The sequence below is a fragment of the Ctenopharyngodon idella genome, chromosome 1 (assembly GCF_019924925.1).
Source record: "Ctenopharyngodon idella isolate HZGC_01 chromosome 1, HZGC01, whole genome shotgun sequence".
Classification (NCBI taxonomy): Eukaryota; Metazoa; Chordata; class Actinopteri; order Cypriniformes; family Xenocyprididae; genus Ctenopharyngodon; species Ctenopharyngodon idella.
This window is the reverse complement of record NC_067220.1, coordinates 8125786-8142105: the sequence shown is the minus strand read 5'-3', so window position 1 is coordinate 8142105 and position 16320 is coordinate 8125786. Positions and strand designations below refer to the sequence as shown.

The 16320-nt window shown below is 34.5% G+C and overlaps 1 protein-coding gene across 2 annotated transcripts; it reads left to right on the top strand.

Moving 5' to 3' along the window:
• Positions 1 to 546: 546 nt before the first annotated feature.
• Positions 547 to 15876, top strand: retreg2 (reticulophagy regulator family member 2). Of its 2 annotated transcripts, none has more exons than XM_051893992.1 (9): positions 547 to 1463; positions 2576 to 2679; positions 5525 to 5555; positions 5716 to 5845; positions 6490 to 6574; positions 7972 to 8109; positions 8641 to 8729; positions 10123 to 10258; positions 11800 to 15876. In XM_051893992.1, the coding sequence occupies exons 1-9, from the start codon at positions 1237 to 1239 to the stop codon at positions 12534 to 12536; spliced, it is 1677 nt and encodes a 558-aa protein (XP_051749952.1). In that variant the 5' UTR covers positions 547 to 1236; the 3' UTR covers positions 12537 to 15876. The 2 variants fall into 2 exon arrangements, with proteins under 2 accessions (XP_051749952.1, XP_051749962.1); XM_051894002.1 differs by having other exon boundaries at positions 553 to 1463; positions 11803 to 15876.
• The last annotated feature ends 444 nt before the right edge of the window (positions 15877 to 16320 follow it).

The following is a 16320-nucleotide window of genomic DNA, read 5'->3' as shown; positions in this document are numbered from 1 at the left end:
TTACTTAAACTATTTGTAAAATAAATATTTAATTACTTAATTAAATTAATAAAGTACATTTTATTTTAAGTGTTAACAATGTTATTGAAATGTTTAATTAAATATAAATATTAAATTAATGTTTAATTAAATAGTATTTAATACTTAATTACATATGTTCTTAATAAAATAATATACAAATGAAATAATTTATACTTTATATAAATACACTTCTATAGACCCGGCCTTTTCACATTTCCGGGTTTCTCAGAAGCGGAAGTTGTCATAGTTGGGTAAACTCAGAGCCCAGTGTTGTCAAGTCCGCTGTATTCCCGCAGAATTGTGCTACTTTAACAGTGTTGCCGCGGGTTGTTTTTCATGTTTTTCATGTCCGCGGGTTGAAGCGACCCCAATAACATGATATTTAGCTCCCGAAATGCGAATTTTAACAAGGGAACTCTGCGAAAAAACGCGGATTTTCCACCCCCAGAACGCGATTTTTACCGGAGTTGAGTATCAATTGGGCGGGTTTTGTTGTGAAAACCTGGCAACCCTGTCAGAGCCGTTAAATATTTTTTCAACGGCTCTGGGTAAACTTTTATAGCGGCGAATGAGAGAATGTGTTTCCATTTGCACAAATAGCAGAAGAAAAACTCCACAATAGTGTTTTCATAACTTTCAAAAAGACGGGGGAAAAATAGAGAGCGATTGATAACGGCAGTCAGAAGAGAGAAAGATGTAATTTTTACCGTCACTCCCATAGCCGCTTAGAAAAATCTTCACAGCAGCAGCTAGTTTTTTTTTGTAATTTGATGCAACGGTAATATAATACTATATAAAATTGTTATAAATATACATACATTTAAAAAAAAAATGAAAATATAAAAAACTGCAGGATTTACGATATTGATGACCGTTAAAACGCGTCATCACCGTCTGTGAAAAGGGTCTATTTCTAAAAAAAAAAAAAAAAAAAACTATTATTAATTAATACGTACTATGAAAAAAATGATAAAAACAAATAATTGGTAAATAAACAATATAAATGTCAAGTTCAATCACAAAAAAAAGTATTTTTGTGTTTGTGCTGCAGCCAGCAGATGTCACCCACGGGCGCAGTAAACACTGAACATGTGACACTGTAAGAGCCTGTAAGATCCACAGTGTGTTTCTGTTTTTTCTAATAATCCATGACGAGCCTCTCCTGACCAAACCCCGTCATCAACAACACACACAAACAACACTGGACAAGTCACAATGGCGAGCAGACGGGCCTCGGTGTCTTCCTCATCGGCGGGTCTGGAGGCCTGGTTCCCCGCGCCCGGCAGCGGGGAGGATGAGCCGGAGCTGCGGCGGCTGCGGGAGCGGCTGCGCGGGTGGCTGTCGCAGTGCGAGCCCGCGGTGATCTACGCGCAGCGGCTGCTGGTGTGGGAGAGGCCGCTGCACAGCATCATCGCCGCGCTCGCGCTCAACACGCTGTTTTGGTGAGACACGCTCGGCTTCGGCGAATGAAGCGGTTCATTTGGAAGGGACGGTGTTAATCCTGACGAGTAGCTAGTAATCTGGTTAATCTGCTCGTTAGTAGATGCTTCAGGTCGAAGGTGCTCCGTGTTGCTTTTGTGGAAGCTTCGCTACTTTTACCGTGGTATTACTATTACCGCTCTATGGACATGTGCTATGTTTTTAGTTTACGGAATACCATGGTATTCTTGGGGAACCATGTAAATATAATGGTAATCATAGTATACATTCAAATACCATGGTATTACTATGAGTTTTGGACATCATGGTACATGAATATGGTAGTCATCCTGTACCATAATATTACCACATGATTACTGTGGCATACTATTACAAAAAGTACTATGGCAGTACCATAGTACAGTCATGGTACTTTGATATATGCCATGAATGTTTGCCATATTCATATAAAGTACCATGGTATTCACACTTTATTAAAATATTTAAGAATATAATGATATGTGTTCAAAAAACTGTGATAGTGTCATGTCTAAAAACCATGGTACTTTTTTTTTTTTTTGTAAGAGGTAAATACCATGGTGTATGATTATGGTTTGTTATTACCAGGGTGATGCCATATTTGTTTTTGGCATTCATCATGGTATTCCCATCTATATTATATTAATATTATAATATACCATATAATATTGTAATAGATTTAATTTTTTATTATTAAGTGTATTTATAAACATATACATAAACATGTATATATTTAAGAAAAATATAAAATATAAGAATCAATAAATATATATAATTTAAATTATATATAAATACATGTATGTGTATATAAATACAAAATAAATATGCATAGTACGCACACATATGTGAATATATATATATATATATATATAAAATCACACACACACACACATACATACATACATACATACATATATATATATATATATATATATATATATATATATATATAAAACACACAAGCGCAGAATATAAGAATAATTTATCTGATTTACTATGGTAATAATAATTAAACAATTTATAATTTCCATCATATGAGTCATATGTTGCTTTTATAAGTGAATGTGATGATTTAATCAATGTATGTGTGTTTTAGGCTCCTGTCGTCCACATCTTTGAGACCTCTGTTCCTCCTGAGCGTGTCTCTCATTGGACTGACTCTACTGGAGAGATGGAAAGACAAGCTGCCACAGATCACTGGTAATGCATCGATGCACTATACTGTGTTTTTGATTAATAGCATCACAAACAACTCATAGACGTACGCAGTAGGACTGGGCAGCATAGCTTATGTAACATACCATATGTTTTACAGAATTTTGTGAATGTTTAACATTACTGAAATGTATTTGCTTTGAAATGTCTTTTGTTAACTGGGAACATAATTTCATTTAAACAGTCATGGGTGAAGTAGATTCTAAATAATGTAAGAACTAAAATATGGTAAAAATCTAGTTACAGTTAAGGCATGTTTTACACACTGGTTATCACTAAATGAACATAAGGAATAATAATATTTAATTATTTTTTGTTTATATGCCCCAATATACATGTATAGTAACGATAAACACACATGACGGTTCGGTGTGTACCTCGGTATTAAAGTCACGGTTCGGTACAGCAGACGAGAGAAAACTAAACATAAAATTGCTTCTTTTTTCTTAAACTGTGGTTTATTGAACAAATTGTGTCTCTCTCTTTAAATAAATGCAAATATAATTAACATTTTCTTAAAAAAAAAAAGAAATCTATCTCAGCTAATGCTGTAAACTATATACAGGGAGCCCTTTCTTGCATATTACTATAATATTAAAGGCTACAATTAACAACAGAGCCCAAACTATTACATTCAGTTGCTATTTATAACATTATCATTTACACAATTACTGTCATAACTTGTTTTCATGACAAATTTAATAAAACATATATTAAATAAGACATTACTAACTGGTAAAGTAAACATAATGAATATAAAATCTAATATAGGTCATATATTTAGTGAAATGCTCCCTCTAGTAGGGGTGGGACAAAATATCGATATGGCGATATATTGTCGTCCTTCTCGTATCGCTGCGCCAAATATCGATATTTTAATTAATAAAATAAAGCGCTATAAATAGATTTCTCTGCTCAAAGCGTTGCTACTTCAAGGCGGCGCTCAACACATGAATGAGGGGAAACGTGAACATAAGTTAACTAGGCTAAGAAAAAGAGGTTTTTAACAGGATGACATACAGCAGTGTGAGTAAAATAGATGCCCCAGCCACGTTTAAGTTCAAAGTCTTGACGCACATTTATACCATTTATGTGACAAACGTGGACATCTTTGACGTTCTTCACCGAGTGCTTAGATATACACGGGAGCGTTTGAAAGCATATATTAGCGATCTGCTGATAGATGCTCCCGTGTATATCTGTGTAAGCGCTCGGTGAAGAACGTCTGTTTGCACCTGGTCACTTCATGCATTATCTCTGATCGGATAGTTATCCGATCGTGAAAAGACCAGGTCTAAATGACCTCCGAACCGCATTTGAGACTGATTTAAATCCGATCGCTCAAACCACTTCAGGAGGTGGTCTGGGACACATTCCAGACAAAACTGTCTATGCATCAGTCTAAATGCATCTGGTTGTTGAAACCACATATGTAAATTTTACTTCTCCCAAAAATACTAAAACTGAAACGTGTGAGAGTCAGATATGACAGTGCTACTGCATCACGCATCGCCGCAGATGAACAGCTGAGTATCTCTTCAGCAAGCTGACGCGCAAACTGCCGCATATGAAAGTGAAAGTAATTCGCAGACGCGTAACACACAATTACCTTCATTAAAAGTAATGAGACCTTACCAGTGCTGTTGCCGCTCTCTCCTATTGCGGTCTTTGATTTTGAAATTAGCTGATGGTCAATAAAATGCACCTCATATTTGTTGCTTTCGGTGACGTGAGCACCATTAAATCTGCATATAGCGTGGGAACCGAAGATCGGATTTATCCATTTTGTGGATAAAGAGAGAAAACCTGCACTTAACCTAGCAATATATCGATTATCACAGAATCTCTGAATCGCGATATTATCGTTATCGTGAGCCATGTATCGTGATCGTATCGTGAGGTACTCTGCGATTCCCACCCCTACCCTCTAGAGTTCATTTCTCTAGTGAACTAACATGCTGTGGACACTAAATGACTTGCCTGAGGTAAATGTAATGCTGCGTGAGGTATTATTCTCAGGCTGTTTTATTGATGTCTTTTTGCGGTTGAAACACTGGTTGAGAAATTACACGCAAACATATCTATGCATATATCGTGTGTTCTTCTTCTTCTGCGCTTTTCCCCCTTCTGGATTGGAGTGTGGATCGCCTGTGACTGACTGTATTCATCATCTGACTGTATGCACCGAACCGTAACGTCCGCACTGCGACTGTTCGGGACAAATACATGTACCGTTACACCCCTAATAGTAATAAACACCTACAGCAAAGATGCATTAAATTGATCAAAATAGACAGTAAAGACATTTATAATATTACAAAAGATTTCTATTTCAAGTAATTGTTGTTCTTTTGAACTTTTTTATTCATCAAAAAAACCTGAAAAAATGTATTCCACACAAATATTAAGCAGCACAACTGTTTTCAACATTGATAATAGTAAAAAATGTTTCTTGAGCAGCAAATCAGCATATTAGAATGATTTCTGAAGGATCATGTGACACTGAAGACTGGAGTAATGATGCTGAAAATTCAGCTTTGATCACAGGAATAAATTACATTTTAAAATATATTCCAATGTAAAGTAGTTATGTTAAATTGTAAAAATAAATTCATAAAATAAATAAAAATAAATTCTGTGTTGTTACAAAACAAGGAGGGAGAGTGACCAATTAAAAAAAATGTTGCTGCTTAATTTTATATTGCCTGCAAAAACATCATGATGTATTTTTTATTTCATAAGAATGGCATGAGGCTCAGATATTGTCAGTTTGTTACAGGGGCGTCTTTTATTCTGTCCTCGCTCATGTTTATCCTTCTGTTCTCTACAGTGTGGCATCCAGAGGCGTCTGTCATTGAGCGGTATGTGCCTTGAATAATCTCTGCATGTCTCAACAGCACCCCTGTCCCTGTGGACGGATCCCTTGCATAATATTGCCTTTGTTGTATCTTCAGATTGTTTCCTTATGAAATTTGTTTCAATTTGTACTAACTGCAAGTTAATTTGCGCATGTTGTTACAGAGAAACACTAACTGATCAGCCACGTCTGTTAAGCGTGGAGGAACTCAGCCATCATCTCGCCGAGAGTTACCTCACCTTCAGCCTGTACATCCAAGAAATGCTTCAGTACAAACGACAAAACCACGGCAAGGTGGGGAGAGGGATTCTGTAACCCAAACAAAAAATGATCATTCATGCTTTATTCACCCTAATGTCTTTCCAGACCTGTATTACTTTGTTTTTTCTGTGGTAAAGATATTATTTGGAATTAAAATATTTCTTATTTTCTCAAAAGTTTACACTGCTGTTCAAAAGTGTGGGGTCAGTATTTATTTATTTTTTTTATTGTAAAGAAAGTAATACTCAAAAGTGACCAGTAAAGACATTTATAAAGGTACAAAATATATTCTATTTCAAATAAATGCTGTTCTTTTGAACTCTCTATTCATCAAACAATCCTGAAAATGGTTTCCACAAAAATATTATCAGTTGTGAAAACAGCTGAGCTGCTTAAAAAGAAATACAGCATATTAGAATGATTTCTGAAGGATCATGTGACACTGAAGACTGGAGTAATGATGCTGATATATATTAACATAGAAAACTGTCATTATAACTTGTAGTAATATTTCACAATGTTACTGTTTTACTGTATTTTTGATCAAATAAATGTAGCCTTGGTGAGCAGAAGAGACTTTCAAAAGATTTTAAAAATCTTACGGACCCCAAACTTTTAAACAGTAGTGTATGTCCAGAAAGTGTTTACTGATCAATCTTTCTGTTTCATCTCATCAGTTCTGCATCATGATGTGTTCAGGATGTTTAATGCTGGCCCTGGTTGGACATTACATTCCTGGGATTATGATCTCCTACATCATATGTGAGCAAACTTCCCTCTGTTGTGTTTGTTCATTTCCATATATTACTTTTACACACACTGATGCCCTTTTGCACCAGCTACTCAAATTATGCAACACACAAAATATTCAAGTCCACCTCTGCACTTACATAACACTAACACGTTGTATTTTGCATTGCTACTGTATATATTAAAGAAGCAAATAAAAAGCTAATTATATTACTCCAGAAGATTATATAATATGGTGATAGATAGATAGGTAGGTAGGTACTACAAAATCTACATACTACAACAACTCAAAAAGTGTGGTGATAATGTGTTTTCTCTTTTTAAGTGAACCTAAAGTACATACCTTGGTCATATGTACCATGAATCCAGGAGAAAAAGTCATTAATAGAGTGATTAATTTTTAGATTTTTTTTTTTATTTAAATGGAACTAATTCGGGTTCAGTGGTGAATATTGAAGACTTAAAATTAAGTATATTTCATCATGTTAAGTTTCTAACATTTCTTTTTCTAAGATATAAGTAAAAGCAGTAATATTATGAAATATTATTGCAATTCAAAATAACTTTTCTATTTGAATATATTTTAAAATGCAATTTATTTCTGTGATGGTAAAGCCGAATTTTCAGCATCATTACTCCAGTCTTCAGTCACATGATCCTTCAGAAATCATTCTAATATGATGATTTGCTGCTCAAGAAACATTTATGATTATTATCAATGTTGAAAACAGTTGTGCTTCTTGGGGATTTTTTTTCATGGTTTTTTTGGTGAATATAAAGTTTAAAAGAACAGCATTTATTTGAAACAGAAAACTTTAAATTATAAATGTTTCTTGTTCAATTGAATGTGTCCTTGCTGAATAAAAATATTAATTTTTCTTTCAAAAAAAAAAAAAGATTTTCTTTAACTGGTAAATGTTATCTAAAGAGTGGTAAAATTATGTAAAATAATTTACCTTAGATATATTTAAACATAATTTGAAAATGTTTTTGGGTAACACTTTACAGTAATTTTTCATTAGTTCATAACTACTTTAGTTAACATGAATTAAGAATGAACAATATTTCTAAAGCATTAATTAATCTTACTGTTAATTTCACCATTTACTCATACATTATTAAAATCAAAAGTTGTATCTGTTAACATTAGTTAATGCACTGAGAACTAACACGAACAAACAATGAACAACTTTATTTTTATTAACTAATATTAACAAAGATTAATAAATGTATTGCTCATTGTTAGTTCATGTTAGTTAAGACATTAACTAATGTTAACGAATAAGACCTTATTGTAAAGTGTTACTCATTTTCGAACATCAAAAATATTAAATAACTCTTACTGAGCCCAAGCATTTAAACAGTAGTGTGTGAAAAGGTTAACTGTGTGTTTCTGTCTCCTGCATTAGTGCTGAGTGTGCTGCTGTGGCCGCTGGTGGTCTACCATGAGCTGATCCAGAAAATGTACACCGGGCTGGAGCCCATACTGATGAAACTCGACTACAGCATGAAAGGAGACACACAACGCCGCAAATACGACAAGAGAAGTGAGAGCGTTGCCTTTAATTAGTGTCCTAGACTGCTAATGATATCATATATAAAGCTCAAAATAAACACAAAATACTTAAGACAGACAATATTATGTACAGTTGCATGTTGGGTTAGGAATTAAATTATAAATAGTGGTAAATATAATCCTATGTATCCTATCTTTTAAACTGCTAGTTAGCTAGAGGTTTACCAATATCAGTAAATTTGTATTTAATAGACAATATTTTGCCTGTATGCCCATTAATAAAGTGAAATCAGGCATCAAGATGTTAGGTAGAGTTTTTAAAAAAAAAAAAGTTGAGTATTCTGCTTGTACTGGAATAAATAATCCCTAATATTGTTTGCATCCATTATCAGACTGATAACAACTGATAACAAACAAAAAAAATATTGGTGTCGACATAATGGGTGTTTCTGCTGCTGATATCACAGTTATAGGCTATTTACAGAGAAGGTTGTTAGTGTGTCCCTTCCTGTTAGTGTGACTCTGCTCAGGAAAAAGTGTGTGTTTGTGTGTGTGCGCGCAGAGCTGAAGAAGGAGCAGGAAGAGGGTGACGAGCCGAGGGCAGAGACGGAGAGCGAGAGTGAGGAGGAGCTGTCCTGTTTCGCTCCCACTGTGAGTGTCCTCTGACACAGGGGTCTTAGTTTCATGTCCTTTGGTGATGAGGGGTCATGCCTTAGCACTATATCGCATCCATATTCTATATTTAATAGACAGTGCTGGGTAGTGTTGGGGAAAGTGACCTTTAAAAGTAATGCATTACAATATTGCGTTACTCCCTAAAAAAGCAACTAATTGCGTTACTTAGTTACTTTTTTATGAGAAGTAATGCATTACAATAATTTTGCATTACTTTTTCTGATCTAGGCTAGGCTTGCTTGTTTGATTTTTTTTTTTTTTTTAATAAAAACAGAAAAGGTCTATTTTGGCAAATGTTAAGACCCTTTCACAGCAAAAGTTAAATGAATAAGCCTCAGGCTGAAGGAAATGCATATTTACGCCTGTACAGTAGAGGGCGCAGCTCAAACAAACCTCTCAGCTGTGCTGTCATTCTGGATTAAAGAACAGGACACAGGCGAAGGAAGCTCAACACTCTTATTTCTAAATCTAATCCAAAGTTTTTGCTTTTTAGAATGGTTGAATTTGATCATTGAAGGTCAGCAGCAAAGACATTGGATAATAAAGTGAGATTAGATACATAAAGTATATTTGTGTAATTTAATATAGTTCATTATTATAGGTTTGCATAAAATTCTGAGATTGCATTTCACTGTTTTTATTCATTTTGAGGAATACTGAATGCTTTCGTGCAAGTGAGATGAGTAAATGCATGTTCACATTTAGTCTATAACTACAATACCCATCATGTTCACACAGCGCACACAACACCTCTGTGCTTTATTTCTCTCAACATGGGGACAGGAGAGCTGTCAGTCAATAAATCTGAAAAAGTAACATGATCCTTCAGAAATCATTCTGATATGATGATTTGCTGCTCAATAAACATTTCTTATTATTGTCAATGTTGAAAACAGTTGTGCTGCTTCATATTTCTGTGGAAACCATGATACATTTTTTTTTTCAGGATTTTTGAAGAATGGAAAGTTAAAAAAAAAACAGCATTTATTTGAATTAGAAAATTTTTTACAAAAAAATCAAAAGTATTTAAAAAAAAAAAGTGCAACAAGAAACTCAATGAGGGTACTCAAATACTGCAAACAATAAAAAAGAAAGAAGATGAAGAGCCACACGGCTCGAAATGTCACCTATTTGTGAGAACATGAAATAAAGATTTTTATTCTTTTGGAGTTGGGGTGTGCCAACTTTTTCTCTTTTTAAATAGAAAACTTTTGCAACGACATAAATGTCTTTATAAATAATGGGTCTTTGCGGAATAAAACGATTCATTTCTATTTATTAAAAAAAAAAAAAAAAAAAATCTTAGTGACCCCAAACTTTTGAAGGGTAGTGTAATTCCAGTTCACTGATTGGTTCTCTCTTGGAGCAGGTGGATGTGAAGACTACGGCTCTGGCGATGGCCATCACAGACTCTGAGCTGTCCGATGAGGAGGCGTCCATCCTGGAGAGTGGAGGATTCTCTGTGTCCAGAGCCACAACACCACAGCTCACAGACGTCTCTGAAGGTACCAGTGTATACATTTGTGATACATTTTTCAGGATTGTTTGATGAATAGAAAGTTCAAAAGAACAACATTTATTTGAAATGGAAATCTTTTGTAACATTATAAATGTCTTTACTGTCACTTTTGATCAATTTAACGTGTTCTTGCTGAATAAAAGTATTATTTCTTTCAAAAACCAAACAATTTCACTGACCCCAAACTTTTAAACAGTAGTGTATAACATTATATGTAATAACATATTTAACATATTTCATAAGATTTTCTTTAACTGTTTAATTATACCTAAAGTGGTAAAATTATGTGAAATAATTTAGCCTAGATATTTATGCATATTTAAACATCATCATTTGAAACTTGAAAACATAGAACAATTTTTTTTTTTAAAACAAAAAAAAGTTTTTGAACATAAACTTTCAGCGAAAGTTTTACTGAGCAAATAAAAAAAAAAACTCATTCATGCAAAAGCAAGTAACAAATTTCTTATGTAAATCTTAAATTTTGATTTTTGTTGTAATCATTTGTTGAAACTTAAATTAAATTTGAATTTATATGTAAATTATATTAGTGTTGTCACGATACTGGAATTAACAACTTTGATACGATACCTTGAAAAATATCGATATTTGATACCATTTTCGATACCACAGAGAAAACTGCCAGATATACCGGCATACAGATAATTTGTTATTATCTCATAATTGTTTTGCTAATTTGGGTAATTTTGTTGTAATCGCTAACACACAGAACAGGGAGGCTTTATTTGAACCGTTGAACTAAATTGACAAAAAAAAAGACAAGTAATAAAATAAGAACAAATTAACAAATTGTAAACAATAGCACAAATAAACACAAAAGAATAAAGAGACAAATGAAATAAACATGGCTTTAAGTTTTTCAGGTGGGTCTAACAGTATTCAGGTCAGAAATACTATAGAAATTAAATAATCAAATGTAAATTAACTGGATATTCTTCATTGTAAAAATTAAATTCAGATTAATGCTTACAATTAAAGTTTCCAAAACTGACTTACTCGGTAAGACGGGCATTTTGACATAATTTTGTATGTATTTGACCGTTTAAGCGCAATAAGCCACGAAAAAGAAGTTAATTTGGTACTCGTGAGCTGTTTGAGAGGCGGCTTTATGAGAGCGTCACTTATATAGATCAATGGTGTGAGTATTGGAACCGTTTCAGATTTTTCATTATCGATAAATATCGATATATCGTTATTTTTGACAACACTAAATTATATGTAAAAATCCTTCTTGTGCAAATTCTAATTTGTGTAAATCTTTTGTTAAACCTTTTTTGTGTAAATGTGAATTAGAGTAAATCAAGATTCTTTCTTCAGTATCACTAAATTTTGTGTGTAAATGTAGTGCATTTATACAAAATATATTTTAATCATTTAAAACAATTTAGTTACATCAATTGAATTAAAGTTCCACTGCAACACCCTGTTTATACTTTTCAGGAGAATCAACCTCAGAATGACTGTCTAATTATTTTAACATTGAAAATTATACTCTGTTTTCATCAGCAGACCTGGATCAGCAGAGCGTACACAGTGAACCGGAGGAGGCGTTCACTAGAGACCTAGCGGAGTTTCCTTCAGTGGACGAGATGCCTTCTATTGAACCGGGTCTGTTCCATTTCCCGTTGGGCGTTCTCGGGTCTGAGCAGGCGGGAGCTTCTGGCTCCGATCTCCAGGAGGAAGCCCTGTCTCCGGCCAGCCTCCTCATTCAGCACTTAGCATCTCCCCTCCACTTTGTCAACACACACTTCAATGGACACGGACAAGCGGCGGGGGCAGACCAAAGCATTGTGGGTACTGAGAAAGCGGGAAGAGTATCAAAACCCGCTAGATCCCTGGAAGCCCTCAGCGAGGAGATAGTGAGCACGGCCATCTCAACCGTAGTACAGAACACTCTCTCAGCCCTGTTGCGGTCTACGGAGGCCAGCGAAGGCTCATCCATGGCTTCGTTCCTTCCCACCGAAACGCCTCCTTGCCCGATGGAATCGCCCCTCGAGTTGCCGTCCACCCAAGAAGCCAGCGCAGAGGAAGAGGACGCTGACGTCACCGAAGCAAGCACCGAAGAGCAGCCGGATGTGACGCTCGTACCCACGGAAGAAGAGGACTTTGAGCTACTGGACCAAAGCGAACTGGAACAGATGGATGAGGGGTTGGGCCTGGATGTTGATGGACAGGAAGTGGGCGGGGCTTCCACAGACACACCCCCAAGCAGTCAGCAGCATGCAGACCAGCAGGATTCCTAGCTTCCCATCATCTAAACTGTTTATTTTATTTATAGTCCATGTAGATACCATAACTGACATATGATTTGTGAAAGGGAATGTCGCAGTCAACTATGCCTTTCTTGTTGTTTTCGGCAGTGAGATCACTGTGATTGTTGGTGTATGTCGCAAAATGTATGACACAAATCCTAACCTGCGATGGTTATAAGGTTTTTTGACCGATCCAAATGACCTAAAAATCAAGCCATTCAGATTTCAAAAGCGACTTAAAATAGACGTACAAGATTGAATCGTTTATTGTATGTATATTTTGACAAGAGCCTTCTGGTTTATTAATCCCACGCTGACCGTTTTCATAGGGTTTAATGCATCATGGGAACAAGCCATGTGGGCCGAGTTTTATTTGCTTGTAGGGCTGGTAGGTTTTGTGTGGAAGGAGAGGCTGAGCAGGACACGACTGCAAATTCTCAACGCAGATTTCTTTTCATAAGAATAACTAAACTAATATATACTATATTATATACCTATGAAGTGGATGGTCTTATTTATTAAAATTGGTTAGAGTGAAGAATGGTTTACTATTAAATATGTCTCGAATAAATATTAAAGTTGCTGGGAGATATTCTGGTACACAAAACTTAAAGTTAGCAAATTTGGCTGAATTCCAATTAAAGGATTAGTTCAGTTCAGAATAAAAATTGCCTGATAATTTACTCACCCCCATGTCATCCGAGATGTTCATGTCTGTCTTTCTTTAGTCGAAAAAAAATTAAGGTTTTTGAGGAAAACATTCCAGGATTTTTCTCCATATAGTGGACTTCAACAGTTACCAACGGGTTGAAGGTCCAAATGTCAGTTTCAGTGCAGCTTCAAAGAGCTCTACACGATCCCAGACGAGGAATAAGGGTCTTAACTAGTGAAACAATCAGTCATTTTCTAAAAAAAAAAGCCACAAATGCTCGTCTTGTACTGCTCTGCGATGTGTCACGCATTATGTAATCATGTTGGAAAGGTCACGCGTGATGTAGGAGGAAGTACCGAGCAAGTGTTTACAAAGCAAACCATGCAAAGACTAAGTCAAACGGCCTTTACAAAAAAAAGGTAAAACAACGATGTCGGACAATTTTGAAGTTGGAGGAGAAATGAGATGGAGTTTTTCACCCTACTCCGGTACATTCGCCTACGTCACGCGTGACCTTTCCAACGTGATTACGTAATGCGTGACACATCGCAGAACAGTGCAAGATGAGCATTTGTGGTTAAAAAGTATATCATTTTTATTTTTTTAGAAAATGGCTGATCGTTTCTCTAGATAAGACTCTTATTCCTCGTCTGGGATCGTGTAGAAGCTGCACTGAAACTGACATTTGGACCTTCAACACGTTGAACCCCAGTGAAGTCCACTATATGGAGAAAAATCCTGGAATGTTTTCATCAGAAACCTTAATTTCTTTTCGACTGAAGAAAGAAAGACATGAACAGAAAGACATAAATCTTGGATGACATGGGGGTGAGTAAATTAACGGGAAATTTGAATTCTGAAGTGAACTAATCCTTTAAGTATAAATCAATTTCTGAAAATTGTTTTGAAAAATTAATATTGGATTTTGTCATTTACTTCTCGCGCACATATATATATATATATATATATATATATATATATATATATATATATATATATATATAAATATTATATGAAAATTTATTTTTATTTTTTTTTGCACAAAAGTGACCGTGAATGCAGCATAGCATACTTTAGCTGGCAGAAACATTCCCTGTTCATTGTGCTTTTTTCCCCCTACGTCATGTAGAAGAATTAGGAGTCTAACCCTAACTTTCATATGTTCATATTCAGGTTCAATATATTATAATTGGATGCACTTTTGAACTATTGTTGGTCTGTACATGCTCAAATTTTGCAGGACATTTTCCAGATTTTCATAACCATGCCAAATGCACTACCATTCAAAAGCTTAGGGTCGGTAAGATTTTTTTGTTTTCCCCAAAGGAAATTAAACTTTTATTCAGCAAGGATGCATTCAGTTGATCAAATGTTACAGTAAAGAGATCCATAATTTTACAAAAGTTTTCTGTTTCAAATAAATGTTCTTTTGGAAATCGTATCACATCACAGGAATAAATGACAGTTTAAAATATATTAAAGTAATATGTAATATTGAATAATTTAAAATATATTAAATTATTTTTAATCAAATAAACGCAACCTTGATGAACATAAGACACTTTTTTCAAAATTAAAAAAAATATTACTGACTATAAACTTTTGAGCGGTAGCGTACATTGTATTGCATTGTAAAAATCACATCAAGTGGTCACAGATTGCCTGAAATATAATTTAAACGATAAACTACAACTTTACTGAAGTTTAGAAGGAGTTCATGCATGAACTTGACTGAATTATTTTCACTTTTTTAATTGAAATGAACATTTATAAGAGGGGAATCCTAAGTGAATGTTTGAGCCTTATTTCTATCTATATTTTATAAGATGTCTCAATATGTCATCAGGGTAATTCTAGGATTGAAACGTAAAGCTCAAACAGCATATTTGGGATTTGTTTTAAAGAAATTGATTGTTCATTTGTCTTCATGTCAGTGTCAAAGGTCTGAGTGACTTCTTACATGACACAATGAATATAATAAGATGGTTTTATGATCCAATATATAAATATATATTTTCAATTATTAATCATACTAAAGGGAAATATCTTTTAAACTGGAAATGTGTATATAAAACTGTGTATATATTTATCATACACAGCGTTCTTTCAGGCATAAAGAAAGTTTTACAGAACTGTTCATTGTTTGGAGGCAGGTTGACATTCCTTTAAAGTTGAAAGTGAAATGGATTAATCTCACATCATGTCCTAACCAGTCATAATGTGACCAGTCAGAAGTTTCTTCCATTATAATTTGAGTTTTGCCAACTGTGAAAGCTGATTGGTCAAAAATTCTGCGCCACGTAGTTGCAAACCTGTTCTGTGTTGCTGTGATTGTATTTTTAATTTCAAAGTGGACAAACGAATTGCTTGCCGCGTCGCAGTCGGTTGGTTAGGACAGTGTTTTTGCTTTGCACGATTTGAGTGCGTTTCGCCTCTTCTCCTGTAGATACCCTCAAACATACACATCTGATCCAGACCGCTGATTTGTGTTTTCAGTATATTTACCAAAAGATTATCTTTGTTTAATAGTGATTGTGTTTTGCTCATGCTGTTACTGCTTTATGATCTATAAAAAAGCACTTAGAGCATTGAACTACAACATGTATTGTTGAATGTCCTTTTGTTTACTGACTTGCACCTCCAAAAATCTCTAATATACACCCATAAGCTGGTTTTCAACTGCCTTGTGTTCTTTCGAAAAGGGGTCACAGTCTTTGTTGGGGATCCTATCGGCTGTTCATTGTGGACCTTGGGGGAAGAAAGAGCATGATGTATGTAGTTTTTCAAACGGTGGTCTGGAGACCCCCACAGGGGAGTGCTAGGGGGGTCTGGAAAAAAAAAACATTTAAAAAAAATTTAAAAATAAATAAATAAAACTAATATTAAACTATACATAACTAAATTTGACTAAAATAAAGAAAATATCAAAAGTAAAATATGATACAAATAAATATATACATTTGATTTAAATAAATGATTAAAATAAACTTGATTTCAATAAATATATTCGATTAAAATAAATTGGATTAAGTAAATATATACATTTGATTCAAATAAATAAAATTTGATTTAAATAAAAGATCTAACAGTGCAGTACTATAGTACAGAGGACCAAAGTTGCAG

Excerpts from the sequence above, each read along its gene's own strand:
- retreg2 (XM_051893992.1), top strand. The coding sequence starts at position 1,237 with ATGGCGAGCAGACGGGCCTCGGTGTCTTCCTCATCGGCGGGTCTGGAG. Across the intron at positions 5,846-6,489 it reads AACGACAAAACCACGGCAAG|TTCTGCATCATGATGTGTTC; the intron begins GTGGGGAGAGGG and ends TCATCTCATCAG. Across the intron at positions 8,110-8,640 it reads CCGCAAATACGACAAGAGAA|AGCTGAAGAAGGAGCAGGAA; the intron begins GTGAGAGCGTTG and ends GTGTGCGCGCAG.